The sequence below is a fragment of the Delphinapterus leucas genome, chromosome 2, assembly GCF_059928025.1.
Source record: "Delphinapterus leucas isolate spDelLeu-1000000601 "Yukka" chromosome 2, BTC_Dleu_Yukka2, whole genome shotgun sequence".
NCBI lineage: Eukaryota > Metazoa > Chordata > Mammalia > Artiodactyla > Monodontidae > Delphinapterus > Delphinapterus leucas.
In genome coordinates this window covers 150,111,483-150,133,519 of record NC_143130.1, presented here as the reverse complement: position 1 = coordinate 150,133,519, position 22,037 = coordinate 150,111,483, and the positions used below count along the sequence as shown (strand labels likewise).

The 22,037-nt window shown below is 40.5% G+C and overlaps 1 protein-coding gene and 1 pseudogene across 1 annotated transcript; one reads left to right on the top strand and one right to left on the bottom strand.

The window, feature by feature from the left end:
- Positions 1–8,398, bottom strand: part of LOC149750322 (disintegrin and metalloproteinase domain-containing protein 20-like) — a 15,109-nt pseudogene extending 6,711 nt beyond the window's left edge.
- Positions 5,907–22,037, top strand: LOC111173009 (disintegrin and metalloproteinase domain-containing protein 20). Its single transcript, XM_089907894.1, has one exon. It carries the CDS (start codon positions 19,620–19,622, stop codon positions 21,825–21,827), a length of 2,208 nt encoding a protein of 735 aa, XP_089764020.1. The 5' UTR covers positions 5,907–19,619; the 3' UTR covers positions 21,828–22,037.

Below are 22,037 nucleotides of genomic sequence, written 5' to 3'. Positions count from 1 at the left end.
TATTGGTAATTTTTCTCTTTCTTTCTCCTGATCAGTATGACTAGAGGTGGATGAATATTATTGGCTTTCTTAAAAAAAAAAAAAAATCAGCTTTCGTTTTTGTGTGCTTTTTTTTCTTTCTGTTTTCTATTTCATTAATTTTCATTCTGATATTTATTACTTCCTTTAATCTATTTGCTTTGGTTTAATTTGCTGTTCTCTTTCTGGTTTCTTGAGGTGAAAGTTGAGATAATTGATTTGAGACCTTTATTATTTTCTTTTGTTGTTGAGATGTAATTGACATATAACATTGTATTAATTTTAGGTGTACAACATAATGATGTGATATGTGTACATATTGTGAAATGATTACCACAAAAAGTTTAGTTAAGATCCTTCATAACACATAGTTACAAATTTTTTTCTTGTGATGAGAACTTTTTTTTTTTTTTTTTTTTTTTTGTGGTACGCGGGCCTCTCACTGTTGTGGCCTCTCCCGTTGCGGAGAACAGGCTCCAGACGTGCAGGCTCAGTGGGCATGGCTCACGGGCCCAGCTGCTCTGCGGCATGTGGGATCTTCCCGGACTGGGGTACGAACCCATGTCCCCTGCATCGGCAGGCGGACTCTCAACCACTGCGCCACCAAGGAAACCCGTGATGAGAACTTTTGAGATCTACTCTCTTAGCAACTTCCAAATATACAATACAGTGTTGTTAACTATAGTATCCATGCTGTATGTTATATCCCCAGGACTGTTTTATCTTATAATTGGAAGTTTGTATCTTTTGACCCATTTTACCCAACCCCCCCCACCCTTGCCTCTGGCAAATACCAATCTGATCTCTGTATCAGTGGGTTTGGTTTTAGATTCTACATATACATGAGGTCCTGCAATATTTGTCTCTCTCTGTCTGACTTATCCTGGAATAAATCCCACTTGATCATGGTATATGACATTTTTAATATATTGTTGAATTTGGTTTGCTAATATTTTATTGAGTATTTTTGCATCTATGTTCATTAGAGATATTGGCTTGTAGTTTTCTTTTCTTATAGTGTCCTTGTCTGTTTTTGGTATTGGTAATGAGGACCTTGTAAAATGAGTTTGGAAGTGTTCCTTTCTCTTGTGTTTTTGGAAGACTTTGAGAACAATTGGTATTAATTCTTCTTTATACGTTTGGTAAAATTCACAGGTGAAAATATCTGGTCATTGACTTTTCTTTGTTGAGAGGTTCTTTTTTTTTAACATCTTTATTGGCATATAATTGTTTTACAATGTTGTGTTAGTTTCTGCTGTATAACATACTGAATCAGCTATATGCATACATATGTCCCCATATCCCCTCCCTCTTGCATCTCCCTCCCACTCTCCCTATCCCACCCTTCTAGGTGGTCACAAACCACTGAGCTGATCTCCCTGTGCTATGCAGCTGCTTCCCACTAGCTATCTATTTTACATTTGGTAGTGTGTATATGTCAATGCTACTCTCTCACTTCATCCCAGCTTACCCTTCCCCCTCCCCATGTCCTCAAGTCCATTCTTTACATCTGTGTCTTTATTCCTGTCCTGCCCCTAGGTTCATCAGAAACATTGTTTTTTTAAGATTCCCTATATATGTGTTAGCAAATGGTATTTGTTTTTCTCTTTCTGACTTATTTCATTCTGTATGACAGACTCTAGGTCCATCCACCTCACTATAAATAACTCAATTTCATTTCTTTTTATGGCTGAATAATATTCCATTGTATATATGTGCCACATCTTCTTTATCCATTCATCTGTCAGTGGACACTTAGGTTGCTTCCGTGTCCTGGCTATTGTAATTAGTGCTGCAGCGAACATTGTGGTAAATGACTCATTTTGAATTACGGTTTTCTCAGAGTATATGCCCAGTAGTGGGATTGCTGGGTCATATGGTAGTTCTACTTTTAGCTTTTTAAGGAACCTCCATACTGTTCTCTATAGTGGCTGTGTCAATTTACATTCCCACCAACAGTGCAGGAGGGTTCCCTTTTCTCCACACCCTCTCCAGCATTTATTGTTTGTAGATTTTTTGATGTTGGCCATCCTGACCGGTGTGAGGTGATACCTCATTGTAGTTTTGATTTGCATTTCTCTAATTAGCGATGTTGAGCATCCTTTCATGTGTTTGTTGGCAATCTGTATATCTTCTTTGGAGAAATGTCTATTTAGTCTTCTGCCCATTTTTGGATTGCATTGTTTGTTTTTTGATATTGAGCTGCATGAGCTGCTTGTATATTTTGGAGATTAATCCTTTGTTAGTTGTTTCGTTTGCAAATATTTTCTCCCATTCTGAGGGTTGTCTTTTTTTTTTTTTTTCCGTACGCGGGCCTCTCACTGTTGTGGCCTCTCCCATTGTGGAGCACAGGCTCCGGACGCGCAGGCTCAACAGCCATGGCTCACGGGCCCAGCTGCTCTGCGGCATGTGGGATCTTCCCGGACCAGGGCACAAACCTGTGTCCCCTGCAATGGCAGGTGGACTCTCAAGCACTGTGCCACCAGGGAAGCCCCTGAGGGTTGTCTTTTCATCTTGTTTATGTTTTCCTTTGCTGTGCAAAAGCTTTTAACTTTCATTAGGTCCCATTTATTTATTTTTGTTTTTATTTCATTTCTCTAAGAGGTGGGTCAAAAAGGATCTTGCTGTGACTTATGTCATACAGTGTTCTGCCTATGTTTTCCTCTAAGAGTTTTATAGTTTCTGGCCTTGTATTTAGGTCTTTAATCCATTTTGAGTTTATTTTTGTGAATGGTGTTAGGAAATGTTCTAATTTCATTCTTTTACATGTAGCTGTCCAGTTTCCCCAGCACCACTTATTGAAGAGGCTGTCTTTTCTCCATTGTATATTCTTTCCTCCTTTGTCAAAGGTAAGGTGACCATATGTGTGTCGGTTATCTCTGGGCTTTCTATCCTGTTCCTTTGATCTATATTTCTGTTTTTATGCCAGTACCATACTGTCTTGATTACTGTAGCTTTGTAGTATAGTCTGAAGTCAGGGAACCTGATTCCTCCAACTCCATTTTTCTTTCTCAAGATTGCTTTGGCTATTCGGGGTCTTTTGTGTTTCCATACAAGTTGTGAAATATTTTGTTCTAATTCTGTGAAAAATGCCATTGGTAGTTTGATAGGGATTGCACTGAATCTGTAGACTGCTTTGGGTAGTATAGTCATTTTCACAATGTTGATTCTTCCAATCCAAGAACATGGTATATCTCTCCATCTATTTGTATTATCTTTAATTTATTTCATCAGTGTCTTATAGTTTTCTGCATACAGGTCTTTTGTCTCCTTATGTAGGTTTATTCCTAGGTATTTTATTCTTTTTGTTGCAATGGTAAATGGGAGTGTTTCTGTAATTTCTCTTTCAGATTTTTCATCATTAGTGTATAGGAATGCAAGAGATTTCTCTGCATTTATTTTGTATCCTGCTACTCTACAAAATTCATTGATTAGCTCTAGTAGTTTTCTGGTAGCATCTTTAGGATTCTCTATGTATAGTATCATGTCATCTGCAAACAGTGACAGTTTTACTTCTTCTTTTCCGATTTGGATTCCTTTTAGTTCTTTTTCTTCTCTGATTCCTGTGGGCAAAACTTCCAGAACTATGTTGAATCATAGTGGTGAGAGTGGGCAACCTTGTCTTCTTCCTGATCTTAGAGGAAATGGTTTCAGGTTGTAAACACTGAGAATGATGTTGGCTGTGAGTTTGTCATATATGATCTTTATTATGTTGAGGTAGGTTCCCTCTATCCCTACTTTCTGGAGAGTTTTTATCATAAATGGGTGTTGAATTTTGTCAAAAGCTTTTTCTGCATCTGTTGAGATGATCATATGGTTTTTCTCCTTCAATTTGTTAATATGGTTTATCACATTGATTTGCACATATTGAAGAATCCTTGCATTCCTGGGATAAACCCCACTTGATCATGGTGTATGATCCTTTTAATGTGCTGTTGGATTCTGTTTGCTAGTATTTTGTTGAAGATTTTTGCATCTATGTTCATCAGTGATATTGGCCTGTAGAGTTCTTTTTTTGTGACATCTTTGACTGGTTTTGGTATCAGGGTGATGATGGCCTCATAGAATGAGTTTGGGAGTGTTCCTCCCTCTGCTATATTTTGGAAGAGTTTGAAAAGGATAGGTGTTAGTTCTTCTCTAAATATTTGATAGAATTCACCTGTGAAGCCCTCTGGTTCTGGGCTTTTGTTTGTTGTAAGTTTTTTGTTTTTTTTTTGTTTTTTTTTTTTGTGGTACACGGGCCTCTCACTGTTGTGGCCTCTCCCGTTGCAGAGCACCGGCTCTGGACTTGCAGGCTCAGCAGTCATGGCTCACGGGCCTAGCTGCTCCGCACGTGTGGGATCTTCCTGGACCGGTGCATGAACCCGTGTCCCCTGCATCGGCAGGCAGACTCTCAACCACTGCGCCACCAGGGAAGCCCTGTTGGAAGATTTTTAATCACAGTTTCAATTTCAGTGCTTGTGATTGGTCTGTTCATATTTTTGTTTTAGTTTTTTTTTTTTTTTTGGTGGTACGCGGGCCTCTCACTGTTGTGGCCTCTCCCGTTGCGGAGCACAGGCTCCGGACGCGCAGGCTCACCGGCCACGGCTCGTGGGCCCAGCCGCTCTGCAGCATGTGGGATCTTCCTGGACCGGGGCACGAACCCATGTCCCCTGCATCGGCAGGCAGACTCTCAACCACTGCGCCACCAGGGAAGCCCTGTTGGAAGATTTTTAATCACAGTTTCAATTTCAGTGCTTGTGATTGGTCTGTTCATATTTTGTATTTCTTCCTGGTTCACTCTTGGAAGTTTATACCTTTCTAAGAATTTGTCCATTTCTTCCAGGTTGTCCATTTTATTGGCATAGAGTTGCTTGTAGTAGTCTCTTAGGATGCTTTGTATTTCTGCGGAGTCTGTTGTAACTTCTTTTTCATTTCTAATTTTATTGATTTGAGTCCTCTCCCTCTTTTTCTTGATGAGTTTATTAGGGAAGTTTTTGACTATAATCTCTTTGAATATTTTCTAAGACCATTTCTTTTTCTCTTCTTCTTCTGGGACCTGTATAATTCAAACGTTGATGTGTTTAATGTTGTCCCAGAGGTCTCTGAGACTTTCCTCAGTTCTTTTCCTTCTTTTTTCTTTATTCTGCTTCCTGGAAGTAATTTCCACCATTTTATCTACCAGCTCACTTATCCATTCTTCTGCCTCAGTTATTCTCCGATTGATTCCTTCTAGAGTATTTTAAATTTCAGTTATTGTGTTTTTCATCACTGTTTGTTTGCTCATTAGTTCTTCTAGATCCTTGTTAAATGTTTCTTGTATTTTCTCCATTCTGTTTCCAAGATTTTGGATCATCTTTACTATCATTACTCTGAATTCTTTTTCAGGTAGATTGCCTATTTCATCTTCATTTATTTGGTCTTGTAGGTTTTTACCTTGCTCCTTCATCTGTAATATATTTTTCTGTTGTTTCTTTTTTTCTTTTTTTTTTGATGGGTTGGGCTGTATTCCTGTCTTACTGGTTGTTTGGCCTGAGGCATCCAGCACGAGTTTTCAGGCCGTTGGGTAGAGCTGGGTCTTGCTGCTGAGATTAGGACCTCTGGGAGGCCTCACTCCGATTAATATTCCCTGGGTTTTGGGGTTCTCTGTTAGTTCAGCAGTTTGGACTCAGAGCTCCCATCACAGGAGCTTGGGCCCAACCTCCAGCCTGGGAACCAATATCCCGCAAGCTGCTTGGTGCGGGAAAAAAAAAGAGAGAGAGAAGGAAAAAAAGGAGCAGTACAATATCAAAGAATAAAAAACAACATAAAATTCAAAAGATAAAAAATATATTAGGAAAAATAAAAATATAATTGAAACAACTGCAACAAGGTAAAATAAAACCACAATAGATAAACGAAAAAGAAAAAGGGGGGTGGGGTGGGGTGGGGGGAACAAGCCAAAAGCAGAGAGCAGTAACAAAGTATAAAGAATAAAATAAAATTAGAAAAATAAAATATTTATCAGAAAAAATAAAAATATAAATGAATCAACAACAGTGAATCAACAAGGTAAAACAGAACCCCAATCTAAAAGAGGAAAAAAGAAAAAAAAAAAAAAGCCTTGACTATGGGGGGCAGAGTTTAGACAGGGGTGGAACTTAAGCAGGGGTGGGGTTTAGGGTGGGGCGGGGCCAAGGCTCAGGACCCATGCAGTCAGAAAAGGCCTTGGGGGTGGGGCCTAGGCAGGGCGATGTTCAAGCTTGGGGCAGGGCCTCTGCTTAGGACCTGTGCAGAAGGGGAGGCAGTGCTTTCAAAGGAGGGCCTCTGGAGTGTGGAGTTTCGGAGTTTGGAGATAAAGCCCTGGGTCAGTGTATGTGGGTGGGGTTTAGGCCCAGCTCATTAGAGGGGGTGTCAGAGGGGATCTCTGAGCGTAGAGGTGGGGCCCTGGGTGGGGGTTTAGGGGCGGGGCTTGGGCTCTGCACAGCAGGAGGGAGGCTCCAAGGGCAGAGGATTAGGCCCAGCAGCCCAACAGGCTCCCCAGTGCCTAAGTGGATGGGGAAAGCGCTGGCCGTATTCCCTCCTGTTCCTCCACGTCCCACCCCACCATCTCCCCCAGAGTATCCCCCATCCCCACTGGACTCCTAACCTTGGGTGGGACCTCTGGGTGTAAGAACTCCTCCCCTCCCCCAGCCACCCCTCAGGGGTGCCAGTCCCAGAGGTCTGGCCTTTACTTTTGTTCCCCCTTCCCTCCCTCCCACTCCCTCAGGACCCACGTGGCTGGAGGGGCCCTTGGTGGGAAGAGGATAAGGTCCAGGGTCTCAGCGGGCTCCCAAGGACCCATGTGAGCAGGGGAAACCTGACCATGCTGCCTTTTGATCTGTCCTCCCAACGGTCCCTCAGTTTCCCCCTTCGACCGTGGGATCCCTTCCCCTCCCTCAGCCGCCCCTCAGGGGCGTCAGTCCCGTCCCATCTCCACTTCTCCTCCCCCTTCACTCCCCCCATGCCCCACGTCCTACCCGGTCACTGGGGATTCCTCCCATCCCCTTAGGTGTCCGTGGTCCCCCACTGGTGCCTGGTAGGTGCCCTAGTTGTGTGGAGACATGAATTTCGCATCCTCCTAGTCCTCCATCTTGACTCCGCCCTCTGTTGAGAGGTTCCTGATTACTGATTCAATCTCCTTCCTAGTAGTTGATCTGTCTACTTTTTCTGTTCTTCATGATTCAGTCTTAGTAGGTGGTAGATTGTATGTTTCTAGGAAGTTATCCATTTTTTTCTAGGTTGTCCAGTTTGTTGGCATATAATTGTTCATACTGTTGTCTTATGATCCTTTGTATTTCTGTAGTATCAGTTGTAACATCTCCTCTTTCACTTCTAGTTTTATTTGGGTGCTGTTTCTCTTTTTCTTTATGAATCTAGCTAAAGGTTTCTTCTATTTTGTTTATCTTTTCAAAAAATGAGCTCTTAGTTTTATTCATCTTTTCTATTATCTGTTTAGTCTCTATTTCATTTATTTCTACTCTGATTTTTGTTGTTTCCTTCCTTCTGTGAACTTCGGGCTTAGTTTGTTCTTCTTTTCCTATTTCTTTGAGGTGTAAAGGGTGGTTGTCATTTGAGATTTTTCTTGTTTCTTAACGTAGGCATTTATTGCCATGAACTTTCCTCTTAGAACTGCTTTTGCTGCATCCCATAAAGTTTGGTATGTTGTATTTCCATTTTCATTTCTCAAGATATTTTTTGATTTCTCTTGATTTCCGCTTTGACCCATTGGTTGTTATAGCATGTTGTTTAATCTCCACATATTTGTGAATTTTCCAGTTTTCTTTTTGTAATTGATTTCTAGTTTCATACCATGGTGGTTGGAAAAGATGCTTGATATGATTTCAATTTTCTTAAATTTATTAAGACTTGTTTTTGGCTCAACATGTGATCTATACTGGAGAATGTTCCCTGTGCTCTCGACAAGAATGTGTATTCTGCTGTTTTTGGAGAAATGTTCTGTATATGTATTATATCTGATGTTAAGTCCATCAGATATCACATGTAGTTTAAGTCTAATGTTTCCCTGTTGATCTTGTGTCTGGATGATCTCGCCATTGATAAAAATGGGGTATTGAAGTCCCCTTCTATTATTGTATTGCTGTCTATTTCTCCCTATTATTTCTTAATATAGGCATTTAATACTATAAATTTCCTTCTAAGTACTGCTCTAGTGGCATTCTGTATATTGTGATTTTTGTTTTTATTTTAATTTAAAATAGTATTTAATTTCCCTTGTTTAGTCATTGAAATTTTCAATAGATTGTATTTTTTTTTTTTACAGCAGTTTTAGGTTCACAGCAAAATTGAGTGGCAAGTACAGAGTTCTCACGTACCCCACTCCCTTGGCTCCACACAAGTGCAGCCTCCCTACCATCGACATCCCACACTTGAGTGTACATTTGTTATAATCGATGAACCTACATTGCTATGTCATTATTATCCAAAGTCTGTAGTTTACACTAGGGATCACTCTTGGTGTTACACATTCTTTGAGTTTGGACAAATGTATAATGACATATATTCACCATTTTATCATGCAGAATAGTTTCACTGCTGTAATAATCCTCTGTGCTCTGTCTGTTCACCCTCCCTCTCCCTAACTCTGTGCAGCCACTGATGTTTTTTACTGTCTCCAAAGTTTTGCCTTTTCTAGAATGTCACATTGTTGAAGTCTTACAATATACAGCCTTTCAGATTGGCTCCTTCACTTAGTAATATGCATTTAAGTTCCCTTGTGTCTTTTCATATCTTGATAGTTTTTTTATTTAAGCACTGAATAGTGTTTTGTTGTTTCGATGTACCACAGTTTATTTGTCCACTCACCTACTGAAGGACACCTTGGTCACCTCCAACTTTTGGCAGTTATGACTAAAGTTGCTATAAACATCTGTGTGAAGGTTTTGGTATGGACATAAGTTTTCACCTCATTTGGGCAAACACTAAGGAGCACAATTGCTGGATTGTGTGGTAAGAGTATGTTCAGTTTTGTACATAACTACCAAACTGTCTTCCAAAGTGGCTGTACCATTTTGCATTCCCACTAGCAGTGGACTAGAGTACCTTTTGCTCTACTTCCCTACCAGCATTTTGTGTTGTCAGTGTTTTGGATCTTGGCCATTCTATTAAGTGTGTAGTGGTATCTTGTTGTTTTAATTCACTGTTTCGTGGTGACATATGACGTGGAGCGTCTTTTTATATGCTTACTTGTCATCTGTATATCTTCTTTGATGAGATGTCTGTTCAAGTCTTTTGCCTATTGTTAAATTGGGTTGTTTATTTTCTTATTTTTGAATTTTAGCAGTTCTTTGTGTAATTTGCATAATATCCATTATCAGATATGTGTTTTGCAAATATTCTGCAAATATTCTCACCCAGTCTGTGTCTCTTCTCCTTTCTTAACAAGGTCTTTACAGATCAGAAGTTTTTTTTCTTTCTTTCTTTTTTAAACATTTTTATTTATTTATTTTTATACAGCAGGTTCTTATTAATTATCTATTTTATACATATTAGTGTATATATGTCAATCCCAATCTCCCAAGTCACGCCCTCCCCCGGCTTTCCCCGCTTGGTGTCCATGCATTTGTTTTCTACATCTGTGTCTCTATTTCTGCCTTGCAAACTAGTTCATCTGTACAGTTTTTCTAGATTCTACATATATGTGTTAATATACGATATTTGTTTTTCTCTTTGTGACTTACTTCACTCTGTATGACAGTCTAGGTCCATTCATGTCTCTACAAATGACCCAATTTCGTTCCTTTTTATGGCTGAGTAATGTTGCATTGTATATATGTACTACATCTTCTTTATCCATTTGTCTGTCTATGGGCATTTAGGTTGCTTCCATGTCCTGGCTATTGTAAATCATGCTGCAATGAACATTGGGGTGCATGTGTCTTTTTGAATTATGGTCTTCTCTGGGTATATGCCCAATAGTGGAATTGCTGGGTCATATGGTAATTCTATTTTTAGTATTTTTGTTTTGTTTTGTTTTGTTGTTTTTTGCGATACGCAGGCCTCTCACTGTTGTGGCCTCTCCCATTGCGGAGCACAGGCTCCGGACGCGCAGGCTCAGTGGCCATGGCTCACGGGCCCAGCCGCTCTGTGGCATGTGGAATCCTCCCGGACCGGGGCACAAACCCGTGTCCCCTGCATCGGCAGGCAGACTCTCAACCACTGCGCCACCAGAGAAGCCCTATTTTTAGTTTTTTAAGGAACCTCCATACTGTTCTCCATAGTGGCTGTATCAAATTACATTCCCACCAACAGTGTAGGAGGGTTCCCTTTTCTCTACACCCTCTCCAGCATTTGTTGTTTTTAGATTTTCTGATGATGCCCATTCTAACCATGTGAGGTGATACCTCATTGTAGTTTTGATTTGCATTTCTCTAATAATTAGTGATGTTGAGCAGCTTTTCATGTGCCTCTTGGCCATCTGTATGTCTTCTTTGGAGAAATGCCTATTTAGGTCCTCTGCCCATTTTTTGATTGGGTTGTTTGTTTTTTTAATATTGAGCTGCACGAGCCGTTTATATATTTTGGAGGTTAATCCTTTGTTGATTGGTTTGCAAATATTTTCTCCCATTCTGAGGGTTGTCTTTTTGTCTTGTTTATAGTATCCTTTGCTGTGCAAAAGCTTTTAAGTTTCATTAGGTCCCATTTGTTTATTTTGTTTTTATTTCCATTACTCTAGGAGGTGGGTCAAAAAAGATCTTACTGTGATTTATGTCAAAGAGTGTTCTTCCTATGTTTTCCTCTTAGAGTTTTTATAGTGTCCGGCCTTACATTTAGGTCTTTAATCCATTTTGAGCTTATTTTTGTTTATGGTGTTAGGGAGTGTTCTAATTTCATTCTTTTACATGTAGCTGTCCAGTTTTCCCAGCACCACTTATTGAAGAGACTTTCTTTTCTCCATTGTATATCCTTGCCTCCTTTGTCATAGATTAGTTGATATAGGTGTGTGGGTTTAACACTGGGCTTTCTATCCTGTTCCATTGATCTATATTTCTGTTTTTGTGCCAGTACCATATTGTCTTGATTACTGTAGCTTTGTAGTATAGTCTGAAGTCAGGGAGTCTGATTCCTCCAGCTCCGTTTTTTTTCCTTCAGATTGCTTTGGCTATTTGGGGTCTTTTGTGTCTCCATACAAATTTTAAAATTTTTTGTTCTAGTTCTGTATAAAATGCCTTTGGTAATTTGATAGGGATTGCATTGAATCTGTAGTTTGCTTTGGGTAGTATAGTCATTTTCACAGTATTGATTCTTCCAATCCAAGAACATGGTATATCTCTCCATCTGTTTGTGTCATCGTTGATTTCTTTCATCAGTGTCCTATAGTTTTCTGAGTAAAGTTTTTTGCCTCCCTAGGTAGATTTATTCCTAGGTATTTTATTCCTTTTGTTGCTGTAGTGAATGGGATTGTTTCCTTAATTTCTCTTTCTAATCTTTCATTGTTCATGTATAGGAATGCAAGAGATTTCTGTGCATTAATTTTCTATCCTGCAACCTAACCAAATCCACTGATTAGCTCTAGTAGTCTTCTGGTGGCATCTTTAGGATTTTCTATGTATAGTATCACGTCATCTGCAAACAGCGACAGTTTTACTTCTTTTCCAATTTTGATTCCTGTTTTTTCTTTTTCTTCTCTGATTACCATGGCTAGGATTTCCAAAACTATGTTGAATAAGAGTGGTGAGAGTGGACATCCTTGTCTTGTTCCTGACCTTAGAGGAGATGCTTTCAGTTTTTCACCATTGAGAATAATGTTTGCTGGTTTGTCGTATATGGCCTATTATGTTGAGGTAGGTTCCCTCTATGCCCGTTTTTTGGAGAGTTTTTGTCATAAATGGGTGTTGAATTTTGTCAAAAGCTTTTTCTGCTTCAATGGAGATGATCATATGGTTTTATTCCTTAATTTGTTAATATGGTGTATCACATGGATTGATTTGCATATATTGAAGAATCCTTGCATCCTGGGATAAATCCCACTTGATCATGGTGTATGATTCTTTTAATGTGTTGTTGGATTCTGTTTGCTGGCATTTTGTTGAGGATTTTTGCATCTATGTTCATCAGTAATATTGGTTTGTAATTTTCTCTGTTTTGTGGCATCTTTTTCTGGTTTTGGTATTAGGGCGATGGTGACCTCGTAGAATGAACTTCGGAGTGTTCCTCCCTCTGCAATTTTTTGGAAGAGTTTGAGAAAGATAGGTGGTAGCTATTCTCTAAATGTTTGATAGAATTCGCCTGTGGAGCGATCTGGTCCTGGATTTTTGTTTGTTGGAAAACTTTTAATTACAGTTTCCATTTCATTATTTGTGATAGGTCTATTTATATTTTCTAATTCTTCCTAGTTCAGTCTTGGAAAATTGTACCTTTCCAAGAATTTGTCCATTTCTTTGAGGTCGTCCATTTTATTGGCATATAGTTACTTGTAGTAGTCTCTTTTAATCCTTTGTGCTTCTGTGGTGTCAGTTGTAATTTCTCCTTTTTCATTTCTAATTTTATTGATTTGTGTCCTCTCCCTTTTTTTTCTTGGTGAGTCTGGCTAAAGGTTTATCCATTTTGTTTATCTTCTCAAAGAACCAACTTTTAGTTTTATTGATCTTTGCTATTGTTTTCTTCATTTCTATTTCATTTATTTCTGCTCTGACCTTCATGATTTCTTTCCTTCTACTGACTTTGGGTTTTGTTTGTTCTTCTTTCTCTAGTTCCTTTAGGTATAAAGTTAAATTATTTTTTTGAGCTGTTTCTTGAGGTGAGATTGAATTGCGGTAAACTTCCCTCTTAGAACTGCTTTTGCTGCATCCCATATGTTTGGGTCATTGTGTTTTCACTGTCATTTGTTTCTATGTATTTTTTACTTTGATTTCTTCAGTGATCTCTTATTTAGTAGCACACTGTTTAGCCTCCATGTGTTTGTGCTTTTTACAGTTTTTTTGTTTCTGTAATTGATTTCTAATCCCATAGTGTTGTGGTTGGAAAATATGCTTGATATGATTTCAATTTTCTTAAATTTTCCAAGACTTGATTTGTGACCCAAGATGTGATCTATCCTGGAGAATGTTCCATGTGCACTTGAGAAGGAAGTGTATTCTGCCACTTTTGGTGGAATGTCCTGTAAATATCAATTAATCTATCTGGTCTATTGTGTCATTTAAAGCTTGTGTTTCCTTATTAATTTTCTGTTTGGATGATCTGTCCATTGGTGTAAGTGGGGTGTTAAGTCCCCCACTATTACTGTGTTACTGTTGATTTCCCTTTTTATTTTTGTTAGCATTTACTTTTTGTATTGAGGTGCTCCTATGTTGGGTGCATAAATATTTATAATTGTTATATCTTCTTGGATTGATCCCTTGATCATTATGTAGTGTCCTTCCATATCTCTTGTAACAGTCTTTATTTTAAAGTCTATTTTATCTGATATGAGTATTGCTACTCCAGCTTTCTTTTGATTTCCATTTGAATGGAATATCTTTTTCCATCCCCTCATTTTCAGTCTGTATGTGTCCCTAGGTCTGAAATGGGTCTCTTGTAGACAGCATTTATACGGGTCTTGTTTTTGTGTCCATTCAGCCAGTCTGTGTCTTTTGTTTGGAGCATTGAATCCATTTACATTTAAGATAATTATCAATATGTATGTTCCTATTACTATTTTCTTAATTATTTGGGGGTTTTTTTTTGTAGGTCTTTTTCTTCTCCTGTGTTTCCTCCCTAGAGAAATTCCTTTAACATTTGTTGTAAAGCTGGTTTGGTGGTGCTCAATTCTCTTAGCTTTTGCTTGTCTGTAAAGCTTTTGATTTCTCTGTCAAATCTGAATGAGATCCTTGCTGGGTAGTAATCTTGGCTGTAGGTTTTCCTCTTTCATCACTTTAAATATATCCTGCCACTCCTTTCTGGCCTGCAGTTTCTGCTGAAAAATCAGCTGATAACCTTATGGGGATTCCCTTTTATGTTATTTTTTGCTTTTCCCTTGCTGCGTTTAATATTTTTTCTTTGAATTTAATTTTTGTTATTTTGATTAATATTTGTCTTGGTGTGTTTCTCCTAGGGTTTATCCTGTATGGGACTCTTTGCACTACCTGGACTTGGGTAGCTATTTCCTTTCCCATGTTATGGAAGTTTTTCACTATAATCTCTTTGAATATTTTCTAAGATCCTTTCTTTTTCTCTTCTTCTTCTGGGATCCCTATAATTCAAATATTGGTGCCTTTAATGTTGTCCCAGAGGGCTCTGAGACGGTCTTCAATTCTTTTCATTCTTTTTTCTTTATTCTGCTCCTTGGCAGTTATTTCTACCATTCTATTTTCCAGCTCACTATTTGTTCTTCTACCTTAGTTATTCTGCTATTGATTCCTTCTGGTGTATTTTTCATGTCAGTTATTGTGTTATTTACCTCTGTTTGTTTGTTCTTTAGTTCCTCTAGATCTTTGTTAAACATTTCTTATATTTTCTCAATCCATGCCTCCATTCTATTTCTGAGATTTTGGATCATCTTTACTATCATTACTCTGAATTCTTTTTCAGGTAGGTTGCCTATTTCCTCTTCATTTATTTGGTCTTGTAGGTTCTTACCTTGCTCCTTCATCTTTAACATATTTCTTTGTCATCTCATTTTTTTTGATGGGTGTTTTATATGTATCAGTTAGGTTAACTTGATTATCTTTGCTTAAATCGTCTACTTCCTTATTCATTTTTTTTGGGGGGGGTTGTTGTTCTATCCATTGCTGACAGTGTGCTAATACCTACAAGTAGATTTTGAATTTTTCTCTTTCTCCTTTTTTTTTTTTTTTGTGGTACATGGGCCTCTCACTGTTGTGGCCTCTCCCATTGTGGAGCACAGGCTCTGGACGTGCAGGCTCAGCAGCCCTGGCTCACGGGCCCAGCCACTCCACAGCATGTGGGATCTTCCCGGACCGGGGCACGAACCCGTGTCCCCTGCATCGGCAGGCAGACTCTCAACCACTGCGCCACCAGGGAAGCCCTCTCCTTTTTGTTTTGTCAGTGTTCGCTTTATGTATTTCAAAGCTATTTGTTAAGTAGATACAAATTCTTCTTGAATTTTATCATATTAGATATATCTTTATCTCTGTAACCACTTCGTCTTTTCTGCTACTAATATGGTTTATTTCCTTTCTTTTGCCAATATAAATTAGTAAACTATTGTTATTATTTTAGAGTACCTTTCCTTTCCTCTCAATTCAGACGTTGAACCTTTTTCTCTGGAGCATGTTGAATTAGATTCTGATTTGCATTTAGAGCCAATAAGGGGCAGTAGGAGTATGTCTTGAGGATACTAGGCATCCCCTAGCAGGATAATTTTCCCAGCTGAGATAATTACAGCATCTCCAGCTAGAGGTGGTTAGACGTCTCAGACAGGAAAGGTGTAGTCTCCGTCCCTGGTAAAGGAGAATCAGGGATACTTGGGAGCATCTAGATACTCAGAACCAATCCAGTCCACCTGGAATTCCTCTTTTCAAGTGTCAAGGTTTTTTCCTGTCTCAATCAGATTTCCCACTACAAATCCCTGTATTCAACTTACTCTGTGATTCTGTAACTCCACAGTTAAATTTTGATTTTCTTTGAAGTTGGCCATGTGGCTAAAAGAGAGATTTGGGGGAGGGGGGGCGGGGGCATTGTCCACCATTATCAGAAATCTGAGCTGAGAATTTAGAGCCTTGAACCTCATTTTGCAAAATCTCCATTAGAATTTAGTATAGTTATTCCACACCTCAGTCCTTGAGATACTTATAGGCATCATCACAGCCCTCCCTTGGTCCCCCACACACTTGCTTCAGTAGGGCACTTCATCACAATCAACGTGAGTAGTAATTTAATTAATTGTGATGTTACTATGTGCCCATTCCCCATTCAAAAGGAGTTCAGGGCTTCCCTGGTGGTGCAGTGGTTGAGAGTCTGCCTGCCGATGCAGGGGACATGGGTTCGTGCCCCGGTCCGGGAAGATCCCATGTGCCACGGAGCGGCTGGGCCTGTGAGCCATGGCTGCTGAGCCTGCGTGTCCGGAGCCTGTGCTCCACAATGGGAGAGGCCACAACAGTGAGGGGCCTGCGTACCGCCCAAAAAAAAAAAAAAAAAAGGAGTTCAGTGTTGTGTTAAGGCCATGAACATACCCAAGCCAATCCCAGAGTCCCATTTTGTCTGTCTCTCTTGGCAGCACTCTTGGTACCAAGTCCTGTATCCGTCAAGATCTAGTTCAGAAAAGAGAAACCCACCAAGAGCAATTACTGTAGGGAATTCTTGAAAAGGTAATAGAGGACTGAAAAGGTAAAAAGGGAACACTGAGGTACACAGAAGTATGAGTTGCCAGAAGGAGTTCTACCCCTAAGATTGGGGGAACAAAGGGAAGAGGTTGGGGTTATCATAACCTAGAAGCTGTCACAATGGGCCTCATATGTCTGGACCTGGAGTGTAGAAGATAGGGCATTACAAGCCCAGGTGATGCTGGTAATTTTGGAACTCAGAAAAGGGGTACTGTGGAGTTGATAGCTGTACCTACTATAAGGTAATGCTGAGCTGGTGCTGGTTCCTTAAGGACTTGGAAAAAGGTCCTCTAAAACTCTGACTCAGATATCAGAGAGGGGGTGTGTGCTCTTTTATGGGGCTTGTATCAAGGAGATTTGTGGTATAGCCAGGGAACATCTGAGAAAGAGACACTGGCTGGCTGGTGTGGGTTGCCCAGGGTACTGGAAGATGGCTCTGTACATCTGCTTTTCAGACTTCTGAGGAGGGGGCACTGTCCCCTGGGTACCTTTGATAGGGCTTGATGGAGCTGGTTCTGGGAATGTAGTAACTGACTCTTGCCACCAGAGCAAGATCCCATTGCAGGTGGTGGTCACTGAAAGTAACAGCAGGCAAACAGGTAGAGCCCCCTGTCCTTTCGTTTTGCCTTTTATTCTCCCTCTCATGCCCTTCTTGACAAAACTCTTCAGGAAGCCAGCTAGAAATGGGGTAATATAATGTGCAGATTCCCATCTTCAGCTACATAGACAAAGTATAAATTTTAGTTTTGGGGGCTTCCCTGGAGGCGCAGTGGTTGAGAGTCCGCCTGCCGATGCAGGGGACACGGGTTCGTGCCCCAGTCCGGGAAGATCCCACATGCCACGGAGTAGCTAGGCCCGTGAGCCATGGCCACTGAGCCTTCGCGTCTGGAGCCTGTGCTTCGCAACGGGAGAGGCCACAACAGTAAGAGGCCCGCCTACCGCAAAAAAAAAAAAAAAAAAAATTTAGTTTTGGGGTTCAGAAAATAATTGATAATCAGCGTAAGATGTGTCAGCAGAATGCTGCTGTAGCTTCTGTGGTGACAGGTAATAGCAGGTGATACTGATCTGTGTGAAGCTCTCTGATGTTTTCTGTTGTCTTATTTAGTTGTGGCTCAGTAAATTGATTTCATGACCCTGAATAGTTTGTGACCTAAGTTTTTGAAACACTGAATTAGCTGTGACTAAGAGTGTGTGGAGACAAGGTAAAATAGGGGTTTTGAGGAGTTTGAAATAGCTGCTGGAAATAGAAGAGTTAATTACTGATACAGAAGAAGATTCTTACACTGCTTGAAGTACAGGTAATGCTAGAGAGGAAGGGCTTTGGTGTGACACCAGTTCACGTAATTAATGGTAATGTGATGGTCCTTCAGGACTTGTCTTTGGAATAGTGCAATAGTGACAAAGACTGGTATGACTCAAAGATTCTTGGCAATGAAATTTTCTATTATTACCACATATTTCTGATGAAGCTTAATATAGGTTATTTTCCTCTTTATAATGCTTTAATAATCCTCTTCCAACTCACACATTTCCATCTTAATACTCCCAAATCTGTAGCCAGGGATATCATGAAGAAAGACATGGAAAGGAAATCTGGTCACTAGGATTTCACCTATATCAGAGATGCTTTCCCTAGGAGGTTTCATCTAGTATTCTTGGCTCCAGTAGTCATACATTAGTTCTGGAAAAGCATCCAGGAGTGTACAGGTGTTTTTGACATCATAATGCTGAGGATATTTCTTACACTCTCTACTACTGAACCCATTTGTGTCCTTATTTAGAATATTCGGCCACCAATATGTGTTCAAATGTGTCTCCAATTTTTTTTAACTTTTGTTTTTAAATATTAAGCAAATTATTGATACTTTTAAATTTTATTTATTTATTTATCTGTCTGTGTTGGGTCTTTGTTGCTGCTCATGGGCTTTCTCTAGTTGCAGTGAGCAGGGGCTACTCTTTGTTGCGAGTTTGCGGGCTTCTCATTGCAGTGGCTCCTCTTGTTGCGAAGCACAGGCTCTAGGCACGTGGGCTTCAGTAGTTGTGGTTCACGGGCTCAGTAGTTGTGGCTTGTGGGCTGTAGAGCACAGGCTCAGTAGTTGTGGCACACGGGCTTAGTTGCTCCATGGCATGTGGGATCTTCCCAGACCAGGGATCGAACCTGTGTCCCCTGCATTGGCAGGCGGATTCTTAACCACTGCATCACCAGGGAAGCACAAATTATTGATACTTTTAACTGAAAATCAGAAAATGAGTGAAATTAGCTTTTACCTGAGGTAAAATTTATGTTTTTAACAGGTACGAAGAAAGTCCATTCAAATTGTAGTCTTTGAACATTTTAGTGAACTGATTGTAGTTTTAAATTCTTCAGTCCAGCTTTCTCTAGAGAATTCAGCTAACTCACCAGCCATGTAAAATATAGAATGGAATCTATATTTACACAGCCAAGATGAGTCTCTAATGATTCAGAACATGATGCAGCTGGGCTGGGTGGAGAGAAGGCTGCTGCTTCCATGCTGTGATTGGAGGCAATGGGGCTGTCCCCAAATAGCAGCCCCTTTCCCTATTACACCGTCAGTATGGATGCCTTCCTTTGAATGTACAGGGATTTTCTGCAGGTAAGAATGCGTTATAAAATAAAAATTTGTCTTGATTGGAGGAGTCTCACAAAACTAATGAGTCCATTAAGTGACGCTTAGTTTGACTGCTAACCTCAAACAGAAATGGGGGCTAGATAAGATGTCTGTAGAAGAGAAGGAAAGATGGATCAAACTGTCTGAATAAAGGGATAAAAAAAATGGTGAGCTTTGGATGGGCTGTCTACATGCTTACTGAAGCTAGCAGAGTATCAGTAGATTTTGGGGTAGAGGAGAAATTGGGAGTCAGATGTCAATCTTTTTAGTAAGGAAAATGTCATGCCAGTGTACATGTTTAGAGAGCAGTATATAATGAATCTTTATCAGGTTCAATAATTACCAACCTATGATGCATTTCCTTCATCTCTTTCCCAGGTAACCTGCTCTTCCCCCACCCCTTGCCCTTACTTATATATGAAACAATCTCAGGAATTTTATTGATTCAAGCCTCGTCCCAGTTGAAATCACCTTCTTCTCTCTCTCCAGCCCCCCACCCTCCCTGCCCCAACCACCCCATCGTAGCTCTTCTTTCTGTTTTCACTTTCAGCACTGAAGCTCTGATGGTTCACCTCTTCCAGGACATAGATCCATAAAGGTCAGCCCTGCACCCTGAACAGCTCAGAGGGAGGAGCCAGACCAGTAGCGCCTGATGCCCTGCCCTCTTCAGCCCTAAACAGATGGCTCCATAATGGCAGTGGGCGAGGCTCTGGTGCACGTCAGAGTCACTCTTCTGCTGCTCTCATTTGGGGTGTCTTTGTTCATTTCTGACCACTCTCAGGCCAGGGCCTCCCAGCACTTCTCCTCTCCAGAATTGGTGATCCCCTTGAAGGTGACTGGCAGGGGCAGAAATGCAAAGGCTCCAGGCTGGCTCTCCTACAGCCTGCGGTTTGGGGGCCAGAGACACATTGCCCACATGAGGGTCAAGAAGTTCTTGGTTTCCAGACACCTCCCAGTGTTCACCTACACAGACCAGCGTGCCCTCCGCCAGGATCAGCCTTTTGTTCCTGATGACTGCTACTATCATGGTTATGTGGAGGGGGTTCCCAAGTCCCTGGTTGCCCTCAGTACTTGTTCTGGAGGTTTTCGAGGAATACTACAGATAAATGATCTTGCTTATGAAATTGAACCAGTTAGGTTTTCTGCCACATTTGAACACTGGGTGTATAAGATAGACAGTGATGATACACAGTTCCCACCTATGAGATGTGGGTTAACAGAAGAGGATATAGCACGCCAATTGGAGTTGCAAGAGTTGCATAATTTCACTCTGATGCAAAGTTCTTACACAGGCTGGTGGACCCACTTGCGTTTTCTTGAGTTGGTAGTGGTTGTGGACAATCTTCGATTCGTTCACTCGGAAAGTAATGTGTCAGTAGTGCAGCGTGAAATACTTGATGTTGTCAATATAATAGGTAGCTTGTATCACTCTTTGGAACTTGTTGTAATTTTAACTGGGCTTGAAGTCTGGACTAAAGGAAACCCAGTTCCCATTGATAACATAGATAAGCTTTTGGAGGATTTTGCTGTTTGGAAGTATTTTAGCCTTGATCACCGACTGTCACATGATGCGGCCCATCTTTTCATAAAGAAATCGTTTGGCGTAAAGCTTGGACTTGCCTATGTTGGTGGAATATGCCAGCGTCCTTTTAATAGTGGAGTTAATGTTTTTGAAGACGAGAGTCTGTATGCTTTTGCAATTGTTGTGACCCATGAACTTGGTCATAATTTAGGTATGCAGCATGATACTGAATGGTGTGTGTGTGAACTTCAGTGGTGCATAATGTTTCCTGCCAGAGAGGTGACAAATAAATTCAGCAACTGCAGTTATGCCGAGTATTGGGACAATCTTATCAGTAATGGATTATGTCTTTACTCTCCTCCACATCCAGGGAATATCTTTAGGCTGAAGTATTGTGGGAACCTAGTGGTTGAAGAAGGAGAGGAGTGTGACTGTGGAACCATAGAGCAGTGCATAAATGATCCCTGCTGTCTGTTGAATTGCACTCTGAAGCCTGGAGCTGCTTGTGCTTTCGGGCTTTGTTGTAAAGACTGCAAGGTCATGTCATCAGGGACTTTGTGCAGAAAACAGGTCAGTGAATGTGACCTTCCAGAGTGGTGCAATGGGACATCCCATCAGTGCCCAGAAGATGTATATGTGCAGGATGGGATTCCCTGTAGTGATGGTGCCTACTGCTATCAAAAGAGCTGTAATAACCATGATGAACAGTGCAGGGAGATATTTGGCAAAGATGCAAGGAGTGCACCTCAGAGTTGCTACAAAGAAATCAACACCCAAGGAAATCGATTTGGTCACTGTGGTATCAAAGACACACAGTACGTAAAATGTGCGTCCCCTGATATCCTGTGTGGGAGAGTTCAGTGTGAAAATGTGGGAGTAATTCCTAATCTGATAGAACATTCCACAGTGCATCAGCTTCACTTCAATGACACCACTTGTTGGGGCACTGATTATCATATAGGGATGTCCATATCTGATATCGGTCAAGTGAAAGACGGCACAATGTGTGGTCCAGGGAAGATATGTATCCGCAACAAGTGTGTCAGTATGGTTCGTGTGCCACAAGCCTGTCAGCCTGAGACCTGCCACATGAAGGGGATCTGCAATAATAAACAGCAATGCCACTGCAATCCTGGATGGGCACCTCCCTACTGTGAACACCAAGGCAATGGAGGTAGTAATAGTAGTGGCCCACCTTTTAATCCCCAAGCAGAAGAGACAGGACTGAAGGAGAAGGGAAACCAGCCATTATTGTGGCTTATTCCTTTGACTTGTTTATTTTTATGTTGCATCTTTGTGCTTTATAAGAAACATAAAAAGAAGGAGGAGGCAGAAACGATGGAAGAAAAAGAGACTGAGGAGGAAGAAGATGACTAAGGCTCCTGCTTCATTTTTTTTTAAATCTCTGGTTTTTCTTTTAATAGTAGAGAAGTATTAGGGCATGTCTGACTGTTTCAAGAAAAATTTAAGGATCCCTCTTGTCAGAATCATAAGCATTAATATTTCACTGAAGGACTCCTAGCATGTTCTTACTTATTACTCTTCGGTGTGTTAAGCAATATTAAAAGTTCATTTTTTTTTCTGGAA